This window comes from Lissotriton vulgaris, chromosome 10, assembly GCF_964263255.1.
Source record: "Lissotriton vulgaris chromosome 10, aLisVul1.2, whole genome shotgun sequence".
In the NCBI taxonomy this organism is placed as follows: domain Eukaryota; kingdom Metazoa; phylum Chordata; class Amphibia; order Caudata; family Salamandridae; genus Lissotriton; species Lissotriton vulgaris.
Window position 1 is genome coordinate 141,045,518 of NC_141698.1, and position 19,785 is coordinate 141,065,302.

The 19,785-nt window shown below is 43.1% G+C and overlaps 1 protein-coding gene across 1 annotated transcript in view; it reads right to left on the reverse strand.

Annotated features, from left to right (window-relative positions):
* CACNA1H (calcium voltage-gated channel subunit alpha1 H) overlaps nucleotides 1-19,785 on the reverse strand; it is a 1,502,131-nt gene that overhangs the window by 291,778 nt on the left and 1,190,568 nt on the right. The window contains exons 16-17 of the mRNA XM_086940723.1: nucleotides 17,421-17,641; nucleotides 9,367-9,804 (exon numbers count right to left, since the gene is read on the reverse strand). Of these exons, the coding sequence (XP_086796849.1) occupies nucleotides 9,367-9,804; nucleotides 17,421-17,641 (659 nt within the window). The remainder of the gene's footprint in view (nucleotides 1-9,366; nucleotides 9,805-17,420; nucleotides 17,642-19,785) is intronic.

The window sequence follows — 19,785 nt, forward strand, 5'->3', positions numbered from 1 at the left end:
GGCTTTTCCTCATGCACTAAGCCCATTTTAGGTGCCACAAAAGTTTTTCAGAATCTTAAAATGTAATTTCAAATGGATACAGATTTGGTATCCAAATCGGAAACTTATGGATTATTGTTTTTTGACTGAAATCCACTCGCAAATTGGTTATATTTAACAAACACTTCAAAGGAGATGGTAATGCATTCGCAAAAGGGAAGGTGTCCCATTGGAACCCTGTGCACTTTGTGAAAAAAGTTTGTTGAAGAATAAGCAGTGGTTCAGAGGACCACAGTTAACTATAAAACAAACAAAAAAGTGGTAAACTTTTCTTTTTCAATGCAGCCTGTTTTTTTTAAGGAAAAAAGGGGATCATTTAAAAAACAAATTAAAATGAAATCATTGATATGGTGTTCTGCTGGCCCAAGCAGGCCAACTTCTCTTTGATTTCCTCGAATGTAGTGAGTCATAATTAGAAAACTACCCCTAAACATCATTGAGAAAGACCGGATTTTGACCCATTACAATTCTGATTTTTGAGAACCGACCGAACCCAGAGAACAAAAAGGCTAAATAAGACAACCTTAGGTTTGGCTCAAGCAACCGGCAGGGCAGTTTGTCCATGGCTTCCTGATCAGGAACTGTCTCTACAGCCACAAAGGGCACTGGAAAAGACTGGATTCCAGGAATGCACTTAGCATCTGATGTGCGAAACATCCATAGGCAAAAGTGGTTGCAACTTGTAAACCGACATTTTGTGAATTGAGAGAAATGTTATGAGTGAACCGATGCACTTATAGATTGGCTCACAGAAGTCCGAATAGTAGACGGTCTCAATCTGACCTAACTCATCAAAATGTATGAGGTAAGTCATAATTTGCGACTCACTATGATAGGATGTCACCACAGGGATGGTGGACTCCTGAGCTCAGCATGCCACCAGATATGTGATCACATTTGATATAAAGTTCTCAAAGGAAACAGAGCTACTTTTAGAAATAATTTTTTTTTTGTTTGTTTCAGATTTGCCTACTCCCCAACAAACATTTTCTCAACATTCAGGAAAGAGAATAGGTTTCCAAGAGGACCCCTTCACATTTGTGAATAGTTTAACACTCCATTGACTTTTGGTAAACATTTCCACCAGATTTCAGTCACAAAACATTGATACATACCTTAAAAAATCGCTGTTTGATAGGGATCACCAAATACTCCCTTTCCAAATAGCAATTCATTATGGGTTCCAAAATCCATTTTATGGGTGTATGACAGAACTATGCATGCCTGAACCACGGGTACCTTAACAATAGTCTGAACGATGACTGCCTCGTTACCACGTGTTCCTTTAGAATGCAAGTTGCTACAATAACTTCCCTTTTGGAAGGGCTGGGCTTTGCACAGGTATAGTTTACCACTCCAACTCCAGTCTGTGTATCAGCAGGGAAGGTGTTAAATTTACAATCCAACACCACAATCCCTAAAGCAAGTTGCTGTAACAACTTTCGTGCTAAAGGAACGTGTGGTAATGTCACATTCGGGCTGTAAAGGCACTGCGTGGTTCAGACTACGTGGTAAATGATATTTCCCCATTTCATAATTCAGTAACATGTTACATAATCAAAAAATGGGTTTGATACATAACAAATACCTACTTTCTGGTTGCAAAACCTATGTTTTTGCGAATCGGAGACTTTGAAACCCAAAAATGTCTTATACTACCACAGAGCCACAAATGGGTCCGTACGGCACTTGTGGAACCCTGGAGGATGGGGAAACATCCTTTACGATGCAACTTTTACCAAGCAGTGCCTTTACAACGCAGGTTTTTCAACGCAAGTCATTACAATGAATTGCGCTGGGGGGCGATGTAGGATAGGTAATAGTTTAATTTACTATCCAACACCTTCCCTACTATCCACGGGGACTGGAGTTGGAATAGTAAATTAAACTATTCACTATCCAGCACCCCACAACGCGTTGAAAAACCTGCGTTGTAACGGCATGCGTGGTAAAAGCATGTGTTGTAACAACGTACATCCTGGAGGATGGGTATACACTGAACTTTGAACAAACAGAAGTGCGGATCTGCAGTTTCCCCAGTTTCTGCAGTCTAAGAGGACCTATAGAGAACACAGGGTTATTAGACTCTTACGCCAGTTCACAGCACACTGTGCTATCAGTTAGTTACTGTTAATACTGCAGGGTAAGTGAGAAAACCCACTAGGATCTAGTGATCCCAAGGGAGGACGAATAATGTATTTCTATAACAGCATCATTGAGGCATACAGGTCTTTTAGGGTTGAGAATAACTGAAAAAAGTATGATTGTTTAGTCGTGTGTTCTGCTAAAGTTTTCTGTGACCTGCCTACAAGATGGTGTTAGTGTGAACGAAAAATTAAAAATGGTACCATAACATAACTTAACATAACGTACCATAATGCAACATAGCAACAAACATAACATGACATATAACATAACAACACAACAAACCTAACATAACATAAGTTAATGCAACATAACACAACATAACATGTCATTATGTCAATTCAAAAATGTCCATTCTTGAAGTAACCCTCTTTTGAGACTGAAGAGTTTGATATTTATTCTGCAATGCATGATCTTTGTTACGGTGGGTGGAGAGGGTACAGCAGGAAATTAGCCAGATTTAAGAATCTCCTGTTTTTTTGGGGCTGCTTATGATAGTCTTTGAGTCAGGCCAGAGAGAAGGAGACCTGAGGTTCAGACTATTCCTCCCAGAAGGAACTTGTGTTTTCCAGGCCCTATACAGATAATGTGAAGAAAGCAGAGGGTGAGGACAAGGGGCAGCCTGTACCTAGGGGAAAGGGGGGATTGACAATGCAGGAATTGGACTTTAATGGGTATATGGTGCCATGTGGGACTCTGGTGCATTTATATGTAATAATAATGTGAATAATAATAATAAGCTATTTGAATATAGTGCTTCATACCACATTTCACCAGTTTTTAGGCACTGAAAATAATAGCTACTACTATTACTCAATTTAATGGTGCTCATTTTACAGGCCTCAGAATGGTGGACGGCTGAGTTGGCTTTTCTGGGATTCAAATGTATTATCTGTAGATCATACCAGATGTCAGCAGCAATTTGTTAACTTACTGAGCCATCTTACCATCTCTTAGGAAAGGAGAGGGCTAGCAGCTCTGGGACTAATGGGGAAAGAGTAATGCAGTTAGAAGTGTGAGTGTGGAAACTAGATATCTCTTTTTACGAACATGATTTTAACAGCCAGGCTATGCTGGGAAGCAGTAGAGTGCAGTCTTTACAGCCAAATGAGAGGGGGTGGGGGTCCCTTCTCTGTGTTCAGCACCAGTCGGCATTGAGAAGCTTGGACATCAAACACTTAGGTTTATATTGGATTTAGTTTGCTGCATTCATTACCACTGACTAGTCTGACAGTGACTCTGCAGGAGAGGACGCACATGCACCGTACATTAATGGAGATGCGGATGCCAATGTGTTGTCATGTCTCTGATGTCATTAATGTGTATACCTCACATCAAGGGAAAGGATAAACATCTGATGCCACCTTATAATTCCAACAGTTCTATCAGATGACAGGGCCCCTGTTGACTGCCTACAGTGCTTAATTTGTAAAATAATGAGTGCTGGTGCCTAAAGAGCTGCTCAGAAGCCCACTACCGGCACTATTAAATGTCAGTGAGGCGAACACCAAGTCTGCGTGGCCTAGAAACCAGCAGAGGCATAATGTAAAATTGTGCCCCCCCACCCATTGCAGAATGCAAAGAGAGGCCCATGAGACTCTAATATATCATAGATTTTCATTGGCCTTCGGCACAATGGGACCCCACTAAAGTATTTGGGGTCTCCTGAAAGGTTTGCGGCCCCTCTGTGCCGCAGAAGCCTGTGTTACACCCCTGAACTCAGGCCTCTTTAATCGATTACAATACATTATCTTCCCCTTTATAGCACTTTTGGAGGTTCCTGCTTTCCCCTTTCGTGACGGTTTATTCATCTTTCTCTTCCTTCTTCAATCCTGTTTGCGTACGCTTCCATCTCTTGTACATGGGAAATCTCTGATAAAGAAAAATAAGATCCGACCTCTGAAAATGAGTGCCGGTGGCCCCCAATAGAAACCACCGACTCACCTTAGCACTGGCTGACTACCTCTCCAACCCAAAAGGTGCATGCACAGGTACATAATCATTGCTCAGGCAAGGTAGTAGCTTTTTATCATTTCTGTGATAGGAGATTATATGATAGGAGCAGCAGTTCATGCTGACCAGCTTCTACTATAGCCTTAAAGCCCTCTGTAGCATGCTCTTCCGGCCAAATTAAGGCCCACTCCAGCATTCAGAGGGCCTTTAACGCCTTGCCTGCGCTGAACATTCCGCGCTAGTGCGGAACATTCTATTGCGAGGGCGGGGCCGCGACTTTCAACGGACGTGCGCAGCACTACCGAGGTAGTGCACGCGACGTCCGCTGAACGTCGGAAGCAGCGGTGGGGTTAACAATGGATCTGGCCTTTAACAGCCGGTAGAGCTTGCTACAGAGGGCTCTAAGACTATTAGAACATTCCACCCCTAGAGGGGAAGAATGTTCTAGTTTGTAAAACAAAGGGCTCACGGAGCCCGATGGGATTTAAATACCCTCTGGCTCGGTGACACCTTTGTTTACAGTTGTTGCTGTGAAATAACATTGGAATTTTGATGCTTCTGGCTTTTACCAGCAATTAGAAGCCCAGAGCACTCCATTGTCTTTGATGGAGCACTCAACATTCCAATTTTCTAATACTATATTTGAAGATCCACTGCGATCGATAAGCCTTTATCGAATAGTCATGACACTGTAGGAACAGCTGGAGCTGTCCACTTCCTACTATGCTACTGTGTCTACATGGTATGCTGTTACCATTGTGGTACTGGATTGCCTTGCAGAGATGTCAAAATGAAAAGTAACTAATGGGACTCAATATGAGTAATAAAAACAATTTAAATGTCTTTTTTTAATTAAAAAGCAACGCTACCTTGCAGGAGACTGCTCTACAAGACATTTAAATGAAATTAAAAAATGCTACACTGCTTGTGAGGAAATATCATCTACAGTTCTGTTGGTGTTCAAAAATACCACACTACCTTGTGGGGTTGCCCTCTTCCTCAGGTCAATGATGTGGAGGAGGTAACAGAGGTTGTTCTTAGTAGTGAGAACAGCTGATATGTTTAATTGAAAACAAGATTGTACAAAGCAAAACCTGTGAGGGTATTTTAATAGCGGAACACGTTCTTCCGCCCCTACTATTTTAGTTACCTGTATAAATCATTGGACTGATTATTAAAAATTGGTGTCTACGAAATTGTAAAATAAATTATCAACAAGAATGTCTAAAGAATTGGCCCAGTTTATGGAATATGCTGAAGTAGATGTTCACATGAAACACATGGCTTATGACATGGTATTTAGCCTTGATATCACATTTTGTTGGGCTGAGGTGTAAAGCAAGGCACCAGCAGGGAGAAGTCTGCGATTTAAAAAAGATAGCAAAGTTTTATCTTTAGAGAAGTTTAAAGCGATGGTGCAAGAGATCAAAAAAGGAAATCGGCGCCACCCCTTCAATATCATACAATCATTGACGATTAGATAAATATATAAAAAAATCAAATATTTGTTTCTGCATGTTAAAAATGTGGCTCCTTGGCAGTCATTCATGCCAAGCCTGTGCCAGGACAAACATCCATATTGCATATCTGGTTGTTCTATTACACACCCTCCTACGTCACTGCCCGTATTAGATGGGATATGTCTTTGATAACACCCATCAATTAGGGGGGAGTAAAGCTTGGATAAATGCCAAATATTTTTGCCTCAACTCTTCGGGCCATTAACTCCCTTCTAAATTAGAGATATCCACCAGGCCCTTGTACTACTCGACCTATCGGCCGCGTTCGACACGGTGGACCACACCATTCTGTTACACCGTGTCGAACAAGCCGGCCTCAGTGGCACGGCCCTCTCTTGGGTTAAATCCTTTCTGACGGACAGATATCAGGCAGTAAAGCTGGAGAACTACACAGCCCCCACTCTACCAACCACTTGCGGTGTCCCACAGGGTTCCTCACTGTCCCCCTTACTTTTAAATCTTTAACATAAACCCCTCCTGCACTCCTTGAAAAACAGAAAAGTAATTATTTTTAACTATGCTGATGATTTACAGCTGATATTCCCCCTCAACTCCCCGGATTCCGTCGAGGAATTCCAAAAGACCATGCTGCACATCCAGAGCTGGATGGATCGGAATCACCTTAAGCTAAACCCAGGAAAGACTGAGTTAGTACTCCCCTGTGACAGCGCACTCAGCTGGGGACCTCACTTCTGGCCACCTTCCATGGGCACTCCTCCTTCACCATCCCAGACAGCGAAAAGCCTCGGGGTCACTCTCAGCGCCGATCTCTCTCTGAAAACCCAGATCGGAACAGTGATCTCTTCCTGTTTTTTTCAATTGAGAAAAATAAAAAAAATCGCTCATCTGTTGTCTCATTCTGCCCTCATCCAGACAGTACTCGCGCTAGTCCTCTCGCGATTAGACTTCTCTAACTCGACCTACCTCGGCCTCCCGCTCACCATCTCTAAACGCCTGCAGATTGTGCAAAATCAGGCGGCCAGATTGATCTTCAGGAGCAACCGCAGGCAGTCAGCCAAACCTCTGCTGGCCTCTCTCCACTGGCTCCCCATCACTCATCGGATCATCTTTAAGACAGGTTGCATAATTTTCAAGGCTCTTCACGGAAAAAGCCCCAGATTCATCAACCAACTTATCATCAAACATATCCCGACCCGCGAGCTTCGGTCCGCCCACCTATCCCTTCTCAAGGTGCCGACCTTTAAAAAGAAAAGACTTGGCGGATCCAGCTTTGCACACCTCGCCTCAAAGACTTGGAACTCTCTGCCTTTGTCCATCAGGAGCAGCTCTAAGCTGATTGAGTTCAGACGTGCATTAAAGACCTGGCTATTTCAACAAGCGTACTGCTAGAACTCCTCATCCTACGAATCCTCTTCTCTGCTTCCTCAGCGCCATGAAACCCCTGGGTGTCCGTGCGCTTAACAAATTCCGCATAGAATAGAATAGAATAGAATAGATATAAAAATACTCCGATATTGATCCAAGGTGAGGGTTCATATTTTTTGTATTTCTGATTGTTTTTAATTTGTGGAAACTGTTAAAATTCACATTTTCGTGCAATACAAGCCAGTACAGTCTCCTTGGTTTTGCTGTGTGGCTCTCTGTGGTGACTAATCATAATTTAAAAAAAAATGTAGGCATTTACTGGTCTATTGACTGTCTCTGCAGGATTTATGATACATTTTGAGAGCCTACATTAACCTGCTCAACTTTGAGATTCACCCTAATTTCTCTGGGAAAAATACATATATTTGAATATCAGTTTTTGGGGGAAATTGTGTAATGTCAGTTCTTGTCCTATCTCTTTCGATGTCTCTTTTGCAAACTCTACAATGACAACGAAACAATGACAATGTCAAGCTTTAAACAAAAAGTTGTATCAATTCTGGGACTTTTTCCAATACATGGGAGTGAATAGGTCTTCTGAAGACTTAACAAAGTAGAAATGGGTGTAAGAAATACCCATCCACTCCCAGGGTAATTAAAACCATGTTCTATTTTCCTGACTGGACAACTGTGCAACCAACAGAAGCAGCCAGAGACACCTATCTCCATTGACAAGAGAGCCTCTGAAGGTAGATCAGCTGTACCATTTATCACTTCTTGAACAATCTTCTGTGCCTCGAGCATTTGAAACCAGCAGTATCAATGATTTCTACAACCCATGAAGCTCCTCTTTATTGAAATCTAATCTTCTTGTAAAATTCAAACCTTTAGTCGCTCAGCTGCACGGTGTAATGGCAAGCGTAAAAACTCAAGCAGCAAATGAACCAGGTGTAGGGTTAAATGATGCAAGAACCCCACTAGACTTACAGAGGCCGAGCACTAGCTGCAAATTAGCATCGATGAAAAGGCTACTGTTGAAGAAAGCAAGATTTCCTCACTACCCTTACCCCCTCCTAAAAATTGCTACCGCCGGGCAGGATATTGGCATCAAGAATTAGGAGATTTTTCCATTGAACACGTTCTGGCTGCTTGTGAATTCAACACACGTGTGTAGAGGATATACTGTCTTCTGGATGGACTTGACAAGATTCGACTTTCAACTTGATCCTGGGAGGTTATTTCAATTTTTCATTCAGTGGTTCATTTTAGCTATACCTAAGATTGCAATTCTCTCCTCACTACTTAAAAAACATATGTTGCAAACTTGCTGGTCCATAAATACCCTAAGCATCATCTGCAACCTGATCAGCCCCAAATCAGGGAAGTCATAGCCTGCAAAAGGCATCCGATGAATCAGTTTTAGACCTTGGACTGTAAAAGAAGTGTAAAGAGTGTAAATGAAGCTGTGCTTCTGGGTACGATGAACAACGTCACTGCAAAAGTGAATGGGGTGGCATGGCCAATCTAATTTTGGATCTTCTATTTTTAAAGGAAGGTGTTATGTTAAGCACCAACACGGAGTTTTGCAGCCACTGTATGGGGCCAAAGGCCATTTTTGTGGGTTCCACTGTTTTGGGCTCTGTGGTCAGGACTCCGATGGTGTTCCAACAGCAGCATGTTAGTATTAGTTAATGTGGGTTTGAGATCCTGTGCACTACTGTAAGAGCCTGTTCTGAATCCCTGCAGAGTAAAAATTTAAATTTCCAATGATTGTAGCATCCCTCCAGCTGATTAGGTCTGGTATTATCTTCTGCCCTCCTTTGCTCATATTTGACCCTCCCACACTCAACCAGCATCTTGTAATCGGTGGTTGGACTTCCTATCAGTACTTAGAGGTACTTAAAGATTTTGATGTGATATTGCCACCTGAAACACCTCCCCCGTCCTCCCAGATTAATTTTATTTTATTTTGCAATACATTTGGCTTTACCTTTATATCATGTGGTTTGCAAGACAGCACAACCTTGGACTGATCGAGAATTGTTGATGTACTGAACTCCCCCTTTTGGACGTAGCAACTCTACCTTTTGCTCGCAGGGGTTGAGATTATCTACTAACGTCTAAAAGGTTAATAAACGTATACAAAACTTTGATCAAAAACTGTCAGCACTAATATTTTTAAAATGCATACATACGACTTCCTACTTGTGATTTCGCTCAGGTTAAATTTTCATCCAGGTTAAGGATAGGTATAATAATAGTTAGGAGTAAGAAAAGCACGCTTCTACTCAACACAACACAGCCCTTTCCCAGAAGAACATAAAGATTGCATCCATCTCTATAGAATTATTACAAAGATGTCCTCACAGCAGACTCAACTTACATCATCTATGTCATCATCGTAGTCGATCGGCTCCTCCTTATGGTTGTCGATGCGCATGAAGAGATCGCTGGGCACGTGCACTATTTTGCCATTGCAGTCTGGGTACTCTGATGGCAACATGGCTGCCATTGGTCCGATGCTGAGGGAGTGGCGCAATGAAGGAACTTGGAGAAGCTCAGGCATTTCCATGGACGCGCGGGTGTCCAGCGACTCTGCCCGCCGGAGCAAGGAAATCCGGCTCCTCATGTTTGACTTACAGTCATCAGAATCATCATCGGTGCTTCCTTTTCCTTCACCTGAGAGCAGCGACTCCCTCTCTCCTGATTGGTTCTTCTTCTTGATGCTGGGAGCTCTGCCTAGGCTGTTCCAACTTGAGCGGCGACTCCCCCAGTTACTGTAGGTGCCCCAGGGTGGACATGGCGAGCTACGGAGGCTGGACTGAGAATACACAGGTAGAAAGAAGAGACACCACTCAAGTTAGTCATTAACCTTTCTAATCGATTTGCTAAAGATTTTGACAATTCAACCCAGATTTCAAATGTATTTTACTTATAAACCCTTCCACTTCCTCTCACAATTCTTTTCTGAGGGAGGATCACTTTAATAAGAGTTCACAACATTTCAAATTTTCAAATTTTCTGAAAAAGTATCAAATAGCATGAAATTAAAAATGTAAACTGTATTGTGAGAAATGTAACATTTATTTCGATTTTTCCATTTGCTTTTTTTAAGAGCTAAAGTAAGGTCAATAAAATGGCTCGATTAGCTACACTGAAGTGTATTATACACCAAATACATCTTTTTATGATAGTACATCATGTAACCAGTGCTCAGTGTCATGCACACTTGACATTTCTGCCTATTAAGAGTCCATGCTAAGAGTACATATTTTTCAGAATACTTGATCAACCCAGTACCTTTAAAATGTTGTTAAACCCAAGGCCCTCGGTCCTTTTATCAGTGTGATGAGTGCGCTACACGTGTCATCAGGGGCGTAGGTACTATTCATGCAGCCAGAGCAATGCGGAGAGACCCAGAGGAGGCAGTGGACCCAGGATGCATTGCGCCTGCTGATGTTATTTCAGAGGCTGCCTGTTCTGATGTTTCTATGTAGACACGTGCATGCCAGGAGTTTGTCTGTGTTTTCTTTTCAGATAAAGGGTGCAAAGGGAGTAGAGTAGAAGAGAAAGTAAAGGGAAGGGAAGGGAAGGGAAGGGAAGGGAAGGGAAGGGAAGGGAGAAGGGAGGGAAGGGGGGAAGGGGAAAGGGGAAAGGGGAAAGGGGAAGAGGAAGAGGGAGGGGAGGGGGGGAAGGAAAGGAAAGGAAAGGAAGGAAGAAAGAAAGAAAGAAAGAAAGAAAGAAAGAAAGAAAGAAAGAAAGAAAGAAAGAAATTAAGAAAGAAAGAAAGAAAGAAAGAAAGAAAGAAAGAAAGAAAGAAAGAAAAAAGGAAAGGAGAGGGTGAAAGGACAGGGAGGAGGGCAGAAAATGGCTTCATAATCAGAGACAAAAATATGGCTCAGCGAGAGAGAAAAAGGAAATAAGGATGAGCAAAGAGTGCAAGGGAAAAGGAGAGGAAAGGAACCAGAAGGAAGGGAGGAAGGAGATGAGGATGAATGAGACACTGAAGAGCAGGGGCGGCTCCGGAAGAGTGAGACACAGAAGAGCATGGGTGGCTCCAATGTAATGGTAGAGGAGCGTCGCCCCACTGGTCAGAAAAATAAAATATTAAAACAATAATTTCATTTTTATTTTGCTGTGACTGGCTCTGGCTTTGGCTGAGGGCCATGACAGGGTGAGGTGGGCACTTAGTTGTGATAATGTCAAGTTCAGCCGGCCATCTTAGGCCGGCCAAACAGACATGCGCACTTCTATTTCTCCAACCCAGACGTGTTACAAAGTCGGGTTGGAGAAAAGCTGCAGACTCCTAGGCACTGTCTGAGTGGTGGGCCAGGCACTCTGACCAATCCTGGCACTGTAGGAGGGTGCAAGCAATGTATCATGATTCTTTTGGGACGACTTTTTAGGTCTGTTCTACAGATAGCTTTAGCTGCCTGGTGTTGAAAGACCTATTGTGTGCAGTATCACTGCCCATTATCAGTTGGCTTCCTTGCAGTCCTAATTACTTGCTTCTAATTCCATGGCATTCCTTACTTTTCTGATGTTTGCCCTTCCCAAGCAACAAGAGGAGCCCACCCTACAACATTGTTGCGGGTGAAGGACCGACCCCTATGATGAAGAATGCCGCCTCGTGTGGGTGAGGGATCTGCATTGTCCTTTGGCGGAAACATGGAACCACCGTACTACGAACCCAAGAGATGCAGGGATCCCTTTCTCTTTCAAATGACAACAGTATTGTTGTTGTTTACTCACAAATCTGATGGGTCTTTTCAGGCCAATCCCACAAGCAGGCATTGCTATATAATGAGGTCTTTTCCACTTGGAAATTCTGAAAAGTTTCATTCAATTTATTTGCATTTTTATTCATTTTTGCAATTTCATATAGCGTGGACATGGCCCAAAGGCATCAGAGCACTTAACAATAGTAGCACGATACAAGGATACATACAGCAAGTTACAGTTACAATAATTATGTTCAGACATTTGCATCAGTTGCTGTGGCCAGCACAAACGCATATTTAAGAACATCATGAACCCCAGCTCTTGTTTATCATGCACACTTGACATCCATCATAAACAATGGGGTGTATGTAGAGCTTCCCGACTGGTGTTGCCAAATGAGGAAACTAGGCTCTTGACAAAGAATCCAATGCAGACACACAGCGGCCCGCATTTTCCATCATGCACTGGGGCAAACAAACCTGAGCATCGTGGCCTTGTTGTGCTAAAGGCATTTTTGCAAAGGGAATGTTTTGCATTGCTGAAAAATTGCCAAAGTAGGTTCCCACTTGGAACCAATGAACTGCATCTTTCTTACAACAGCCTCATCCTCGGCTTAAGAGAAGCGAGGGTGCCAATCATTATTGGTGCAAATCACCCACACTACCTAAAACTTACTACCAAAGCGAGTAGCGACGACATACCTTACGCAAACACCTGAAAAATCTAAGTATTTACCATCTAGGTTCAAAAGCAGTTCTGCTAGTTTTGATACTAACTTTAAGCTGAAAAAAACTATGGAGATATTAAAAATCACACACATTATAATAATGATACATCATATACTTTGACATACCATCAGATCATGTTGTTTTTGATTTTGTATGGATCTTCCATTTGTGAGTATGCAAAACGTTCAGCAGGTTGCAATTCACACTTTGCATTTGCTTAATCTGTGTCTTGTGTCTTTTTTGAGTGTAAAGCATAAACATTTATTTTTCTATTTTTGTCTATCAATCACAAATGTTCTCATTGGCTTTATGGCTGTATTAAACATGATATATTGTATAATAAAAGAGGGTGAGGTTAGTCCTAAAACTATCTTTATAACTTGGAATGTCACTCTCGCTGTGACCCCACCGTAGGGCTCATGTGTGCTTGAATGATTACCAAAGGGCCATCTCTATGTCCACCATACATCCATACATATATGCATATAGATAAATAGATATATGATATGTATTATATATCATTTGAGTGGGGCGCTGCAACGACCTTCGTTTTCAATAAATCCGCGGTTATGTTTGCAATTCAAAGCATCTTGATGGGTCCATCCAAAGGACTTTGCTCCTATAGATGATTGGACCCTGTGAAATTCTGGTCAACCGGAGTTTGGTTGTTCATAACCCTGGTTTAACTGTGTCGTCTTCTCCTGGGGAGTTTGTCCCTATTAGGCACTTGTGTATTTCTTGCTGCTGTTCATAGATGGCAAAGAGTTCTCCCATTGCTATTTTAACTCTGACAGATCAATATCAGTTGGGAGCTATCATCATGGAAGTCCTTAACATGGCCTTGGACTTGCCACTTAATGCGAGTATGTGGAGTTGAGGGATGTGTGTTGTGCCTGTGGTTTTATCCAGGGCACAAGTCGTAAAAAATGAAGTGGGGGGACGCTGTCACCGGAAGTGACGTCACAGCAGGAAGTGACGTCACGAAAGGTGCCGAGCTCCTCGTCCCAGAGAGGCCAAAGAGTTACGTTCAGCTGTTTGGCAGGGGGGATGGCGTCCCTCCAGTAAAATAAGTGGGGGGACGCCATCCACCCGCGTGGTACCCCGACTCGAGCCCTGGTTTTATCACTAGGGTGTAATGTCAGTGTCTTCATGTTCCTGATGGGACTCTCTCCAGCAAACCTTGATGAAAAGTTTCTTCTTTCTCCTCACCTTACGGCTAAGAATTCTATGCACCACTACAAGCCATCACCTTTCCTCTCCAGTGCCAGACACCAACTGCAGGGCACATGGAACTGTGAACACTCTCTAACACCCCATGCTACAGACTGAGCACACACTATATCACCAAACACAGAGTCAGCATTAGTGGTTAATTTGTAAAAAAAAAAAAAAAAACAACTACTAACCATGAAAGTGAGGAGAGGATGTGGCATAATAGCCAGATCTGCCAACTTCAGGGCCGGGGAACCAAGTTTGAGTCTCGGCGTTGGCTCAGCCTCCTGTGATTCTGGGTAAATCCCTTAAATTCCCCATGCTTACCTAAAATAAATGTGTCCTTAACTGGAACTCATGAAAAGCCTTGGTGTTGTTGATTAAGTGGCTGTGCTGAGCACCAAAAACCACCGGCTCAAATTAAGCACTGACAGGACAAGGAACAAACTGACATGCAGGTTACGTTCTCAGGTCTGTCATCAGGCGGCCATCTTATATCGCATCATCGCGTGCGAGGCCATTACCTTGTGCTGTTTTTTAAACTTATAGGGGCATTAAAAAGTTTCTATGAGGAGAATGATGAGAGAGAGGTCTTTTTAAAAAAAAATTAAAAAAGGCTTTGGAGCTTGACATTTTCCATTTTATTTTGGTGCACAATATGAAATCAAAAAAGGAAAACAATGTAACTCAAAACATAATGTCACCAAAATATATGATAAAAAAATCCAGGTGCTCTTCAGTACTAAAACAAAAACACTTTGGAGAGTAGCTGTCCTCATATTTATAACCATACATTGCTAATTTGCACAAATCCTCAGAGGTGGTGAAATATTTGAACCGTCTTTGCTGTAAATGACAATTCTCTTTTAAACTATATATCACTGGTTCAAATCTTATCAGGCCTGACAAGATTTTATCCGTCAGTGTTGATGAGAATGAATATAACTGAGTAACTTAATAATAACATGTGTTATTTAAGCAGTAGAGTTTATTTTGTTGGCTACATAAATGGCAATCCATATTGTTATTGACTGATCTACCAAACTTGACTATTAAAAAGCTGATGCCACCTAAATTTAAAATCCTCTGAGATTTAATTGAGTGATTGTACAAATTTACAGAGGAGAGGAACCATCGCAGATTTTTAAACATTTTTTCAGGCCTGCTGGTTCTCGAGAGAGAGCCAGGCTGGCAGGGTTATTGACAGAGAAAGCACTGGGGTGGTGGTGTACCTAACCCGAGGCCTGGGGCACGTGGCCTTGAGCAGACTTAAGAGAGCTCATGCATATTCATTGCCTCTTCGGATCACTTCTGAAATTAACAGATACACTGCCAGCCAATGCTGAATGTGCATTGACATGCATAAATGTCTGTATCTAGACACTATGGGGTTTATTTACAAGCCCCTAGCGCCCCCGGTGCATCACTTTTTGTGACGCACCGCTGACGCACCCTCCTGCCTCATATTTACAAGGACACGTAAAGCCACCTTGAGTGTCTTTTCCTGTACTTATAAATATGGCCCTTCTCACGCAACACTGCGTGAAAAGGGCGCGACAGGGGTGTTGCTGTGGGTGTTCCCGCACAACACCCATATATTCTGCTGCACTTCCAGATTTACGAAAATTCGTAAACCTGGAAATGCGTCAGAATGCTATGCCTCCCCGGGGGGGCGTAGCGAGGCGCAATGAGGAGAAATGTTTCCATTTCTCTTAATTTTTTCCCCTTTCTAGGGGTGCTCTATTCTCCAGCACACATAGGAAGAGGAAATACCTCTTTTTTTATTTTTTTTAATTGTTTTTGTGCAGGAAGGTACCCCATTCTGCACAGAAACAATCTTCCCGCAACGCAGGCACCCTTGCACTATGGCACAATGGTGCCTGCGTGAGGCATGGTAGCCGACTGTGCATCAGTGCAGGGGAATGCACAGGAACGTGTCATATTGTTGTGAATATGATGCATCCCTGTGCTTTGTAAGTGCCGCAGCATGGCGCAGCCAAAGGGCTTGCGGTGCAGCGCTGCTGCATTCGTTTGTAAATAAGGCCCACGGTTTCACAGACGCCTTGTTCTGTCCACGATGAGCGACAATAGCAAATATTATTGTTAGTTGCCATTTATATATATCTGACAATCTGAAATTAAGAGAGTCGGAATGTCCATTTATTCTATTGGGCATTTCCCTGGAGAGCTGGAGTCTTTGGAGGCTGTTTATTGTTTGCTCCCTGGGTCCCTTCAGGCATCTCTGCCATCTCTGCCATTTCTTCAGTAATGTCACACTGTAGTTAAACTAGAGCACCAATGATAAAACAGGAGGGCGATGACTGACGGATGCAACTTGTCAGAAGGATGCAAAACTGGCAGCCCTGATAAAGTAATGGCCCCTTTGCTGAGTAATGCTGGGTTATCAAACCAAATATGGTGACTTTATGGTGGGTTTAGCATCCAGGGACTATTGCAGATTTGAACTAGATCATCTTCTCCTGTAAAGATCATGTGGTCACTCGTTCCGTATTAGGACAGGGAGAACGCAATAATGCGGCCCTGTCTGCTTACGTGTCCCGTACTTGAGCTGCCAGGTCTACAAGAATTGCATTGGCTATCTGTGACCCAAAGAATAATGTCTAAAATCCACTGCATCGTCTTCAAAGAGCAGATGGGAATCGGTCCAAAGTACCCCGATTGGCTGTTCATGAACTGGGTCCAGAAGAGAAACCCAAGATCCAGCATAGCTTAGCCAATCATTGAGGCCTAGTTTAACCAGAAGATCCCTGATGAGAAAGTCAATTTCCATCAAGGGATATCTGGAAAAATGTCAACTGACTCTGAAAAAAACTGCAGAACTTGGCAACCTACAAAAGTATTCCTACAATCAATGTCCCAATGTAGGATAGGGCCTCTTTTCATGCAGGCCAATTCATCAACCTGATCTTTTGGCCTCCTTGGCCAAACAGATGAATGTAAATGTAAATGTTGTATACTTGTAAAGCGCACAGCTGCCCGCACTGCGGGCGTCCCGGTGCTGTATACCGCTGGGGAACCCGTACTGGCTTTCCCTGTGAGATGGTCCCTTCTGGACACCTCCAAGGTGAGACCAGGCATCCCCGGCGCTGAAGGGGCCGTTGTGAAGATTAAGCAAGCTATTGGCCAGAGTTGCAGAGTGGAGCCCAAGGTTAGAGTAGGCGCCGAGGCGAGAATTATCAGGCCCGCAGACATTTTGACCCAAGACCCTGCCGCGTTGGGAATCGAACCCATGACAAGCTCAGTCATTATTTCATCCTAGAAAAGATGTTAAGTAGTCACCGAAAACTGCATCCTCGTGCATCTTCACTCATAGCCTACACATTTGGCATCAGAACTTTACAAAACTCAAAAATATATGTATTAAACAAGTATATATTCCCATGGTTGGAGGAGCCTAAATGCAGTGGCGTAGCCAGTGTATAATGGTCCGTAGTACAAGGAAGGAAATGGCCTCTGTGCCCGCTGTTTAAACTGTGAAATACAGCAATATTCAGGGTTCAGTGGGCAACTCAGACCACTGGTCCCCGGTGCCACAGCACCTGCAGCACCAACAAAAACTACGCACTTGGCTAAACGTAAAACATGGATAACTACTATGTTATGTCTAAGGAAAGCAAGTTCACAAAATTTCAATATTATTTCAAATATGATTTATAGAAATGATTTTATATAATGTGTTTTGCAAAAAATATATTAAAACAGACTGAAATAACCAACATATAGCTATGAGAAATGGTAAAGGGAGAACACATACCAAGGACTTCTGGTCGCAGATGGATGGATCAAGGGATGCGTTGCTCTCGCGCCTGGAGTCTACGTAGGTGTGCACCGAATCCATGTAGGGTGAGCTCTTTGGTGTGGGCATTGGTGTTGCTGCAGTGCGCATGATGATGGGAGGTGGCATGCTTACTCGAAGGTCCAGTCGCGGGTCCAGGTGTCCATTTGGGGTCACAGTGAGGGAGCACATTTTCATCTCTACAAGAGTGGTACATTCTAGTTAATAACAGTGATGCTTACCATCCAGGAACAAACAGACAAATGTGCCAGGCATTGAAGACCTTTCTTTAAGTTCAGGATAATGCAGCCGGGGAGGCATAGGTTAAGGGACTTGTTTCGAGACTGGTGGACGTGTTAGTCAGAAACGAACATAAGAGTATCCAGTACACCTTATTTCAAGAGTATTGTATGCTATGGCACTTGTGATAAAGCATAGGACTATCTGTCCTCCTTGTGACAATGTAACCTGTCTGTCAAACTCTAAATCAGGTGTAAAATCTCGTTTTCGGGCCACAGGCTACTTTTACCTAATAATATTTGACTCTGGACATATTACAGAAACTTAATTCATTTAAGGTCAATAGGTTTCAGGAAGATATTGATAAACTCAATTTTAATAGTTGGATCAAATCACTTCAGGAATATGCGATTTTACATTGCATGGGCTACATCGCAAACGATTACAACGTGGTCGTTACAACGACCATGTTGTTATAACGCAAACCATTACATCGCAAGTCGTATCCACGACTTGCTGTAGGGGGTGCGCTGAACTTAGGAATAGTATAATTTACTATTCCAATTCCAGCGTGTGCAACAGTAGGGTAAGTGTTGGAATTGTACATTATACTGTTTCTTACTTTAGCATGCCCCCTACAGCATGTCATAGAAACGACTTGCGATGTAATGGTTTGCGTTGTAACAACGCGGTCGTTGTAACAGCCGCGTTATAATCGCATGTGTTGTAGCGCATGCGATGTAAACACTGTTTCCCTCACTTCAGCCTCAGGACAAGAATGTAATAGTGATTATAAGCTAGGACGAGGATGGGACAATGAAATATAAACTCTGTCATGAATACATAATTTCTTAAGTGAGGATGAATAATTAATTCTGCAGTTAATTACATTTCAATTTATGAACATCTGACAGTGAGTCTAGTGAGACTACCATAGTGCCACCAGAGTACAACCATGGTGGACAAGGAAAATGAATGGATGCCTTTTAGACCAGGAGAATTGGGCCCGATTTGAGTTTGGCAGACAAGACACTCTGTCACAATGGTAATGGACTACCCTGTATGCCAAACTCTCAGTCCACCCGCCCTATGTTGAGTGGGCTGACAGCCAGGTTTACGCAGATGTATGTATGTATGTATGTATAGGCATTTATATAGCGCACTACTTACCCGGAGGGTCCCAAGGCGCTTCGACCGCTGCGAAACCCTTCCTGGCTTCCCTGAGAGATGGTCCCTTAATGGGTATCTCCAGGCATCCCCGGCGGTCTGGTGGGGCCGTTAGTGAAGATGAGGCAAGCTAATGCCCAGAGTTGCCGAGTGTGATCGCCGATCAGAGTGGGCACCGAGGGGAGAGAATTATCGAGTCCGCTGACCCTGGTCCAGAAACCTGCCGCGCCGGGAATGGAACCCTGGTCCCGGGCCGTCCTCTGCTCTCGGGTCTGCCACCTCTAACCAGTGAGCCACACTACTTCACAGATGTAGTAAAAGTTACTCAGTTGGCATATACCTTCCTCCGATGGCCTGAGGGAGTACTGGCCGTAAGAAGTATGCCATCTGACTGTGCCCTGGGAAGAGTGGTTGTATGACAGAATAATGCATGCCAAAACAACACAGGCTTTTATAACACTGTTATTACAATGCATGCCTCTCTAGCACGCATGCCTTTACAACGAAACCGTTTACCACGCATATACCTTTACCACGCATGCCTATACAACTAAATTTTTGTTGTAAAGGCACACTTGGTAAAGACATATGTGTGATAAAAGTTTAATGGTAAGTATAATCCATACATCTTTAACTAGGTGTTTAGGTCAGTGTCGGAAGAGTGGTCTTAGAAAACAGCTAGATGGACGGCCGATGACCAGAACCACGGTTATGCATCCACGCTGCAATTAAGAGATCAGCGATAGATTTCCACACACATGTTCCGCTACATCACACACAGGAACACACACACAGAACCCTGATGTAACCCCCACTCATCAGGTAAAGTAATAAAAAGTATTGTGGGAATTGTAATGAGGGTGGGAGTTCATGGTTTTGAGATGGCTATTGCTCTTGTAGGCAGTGAAATTCTACGATGCAGTCAATACGAGAATGC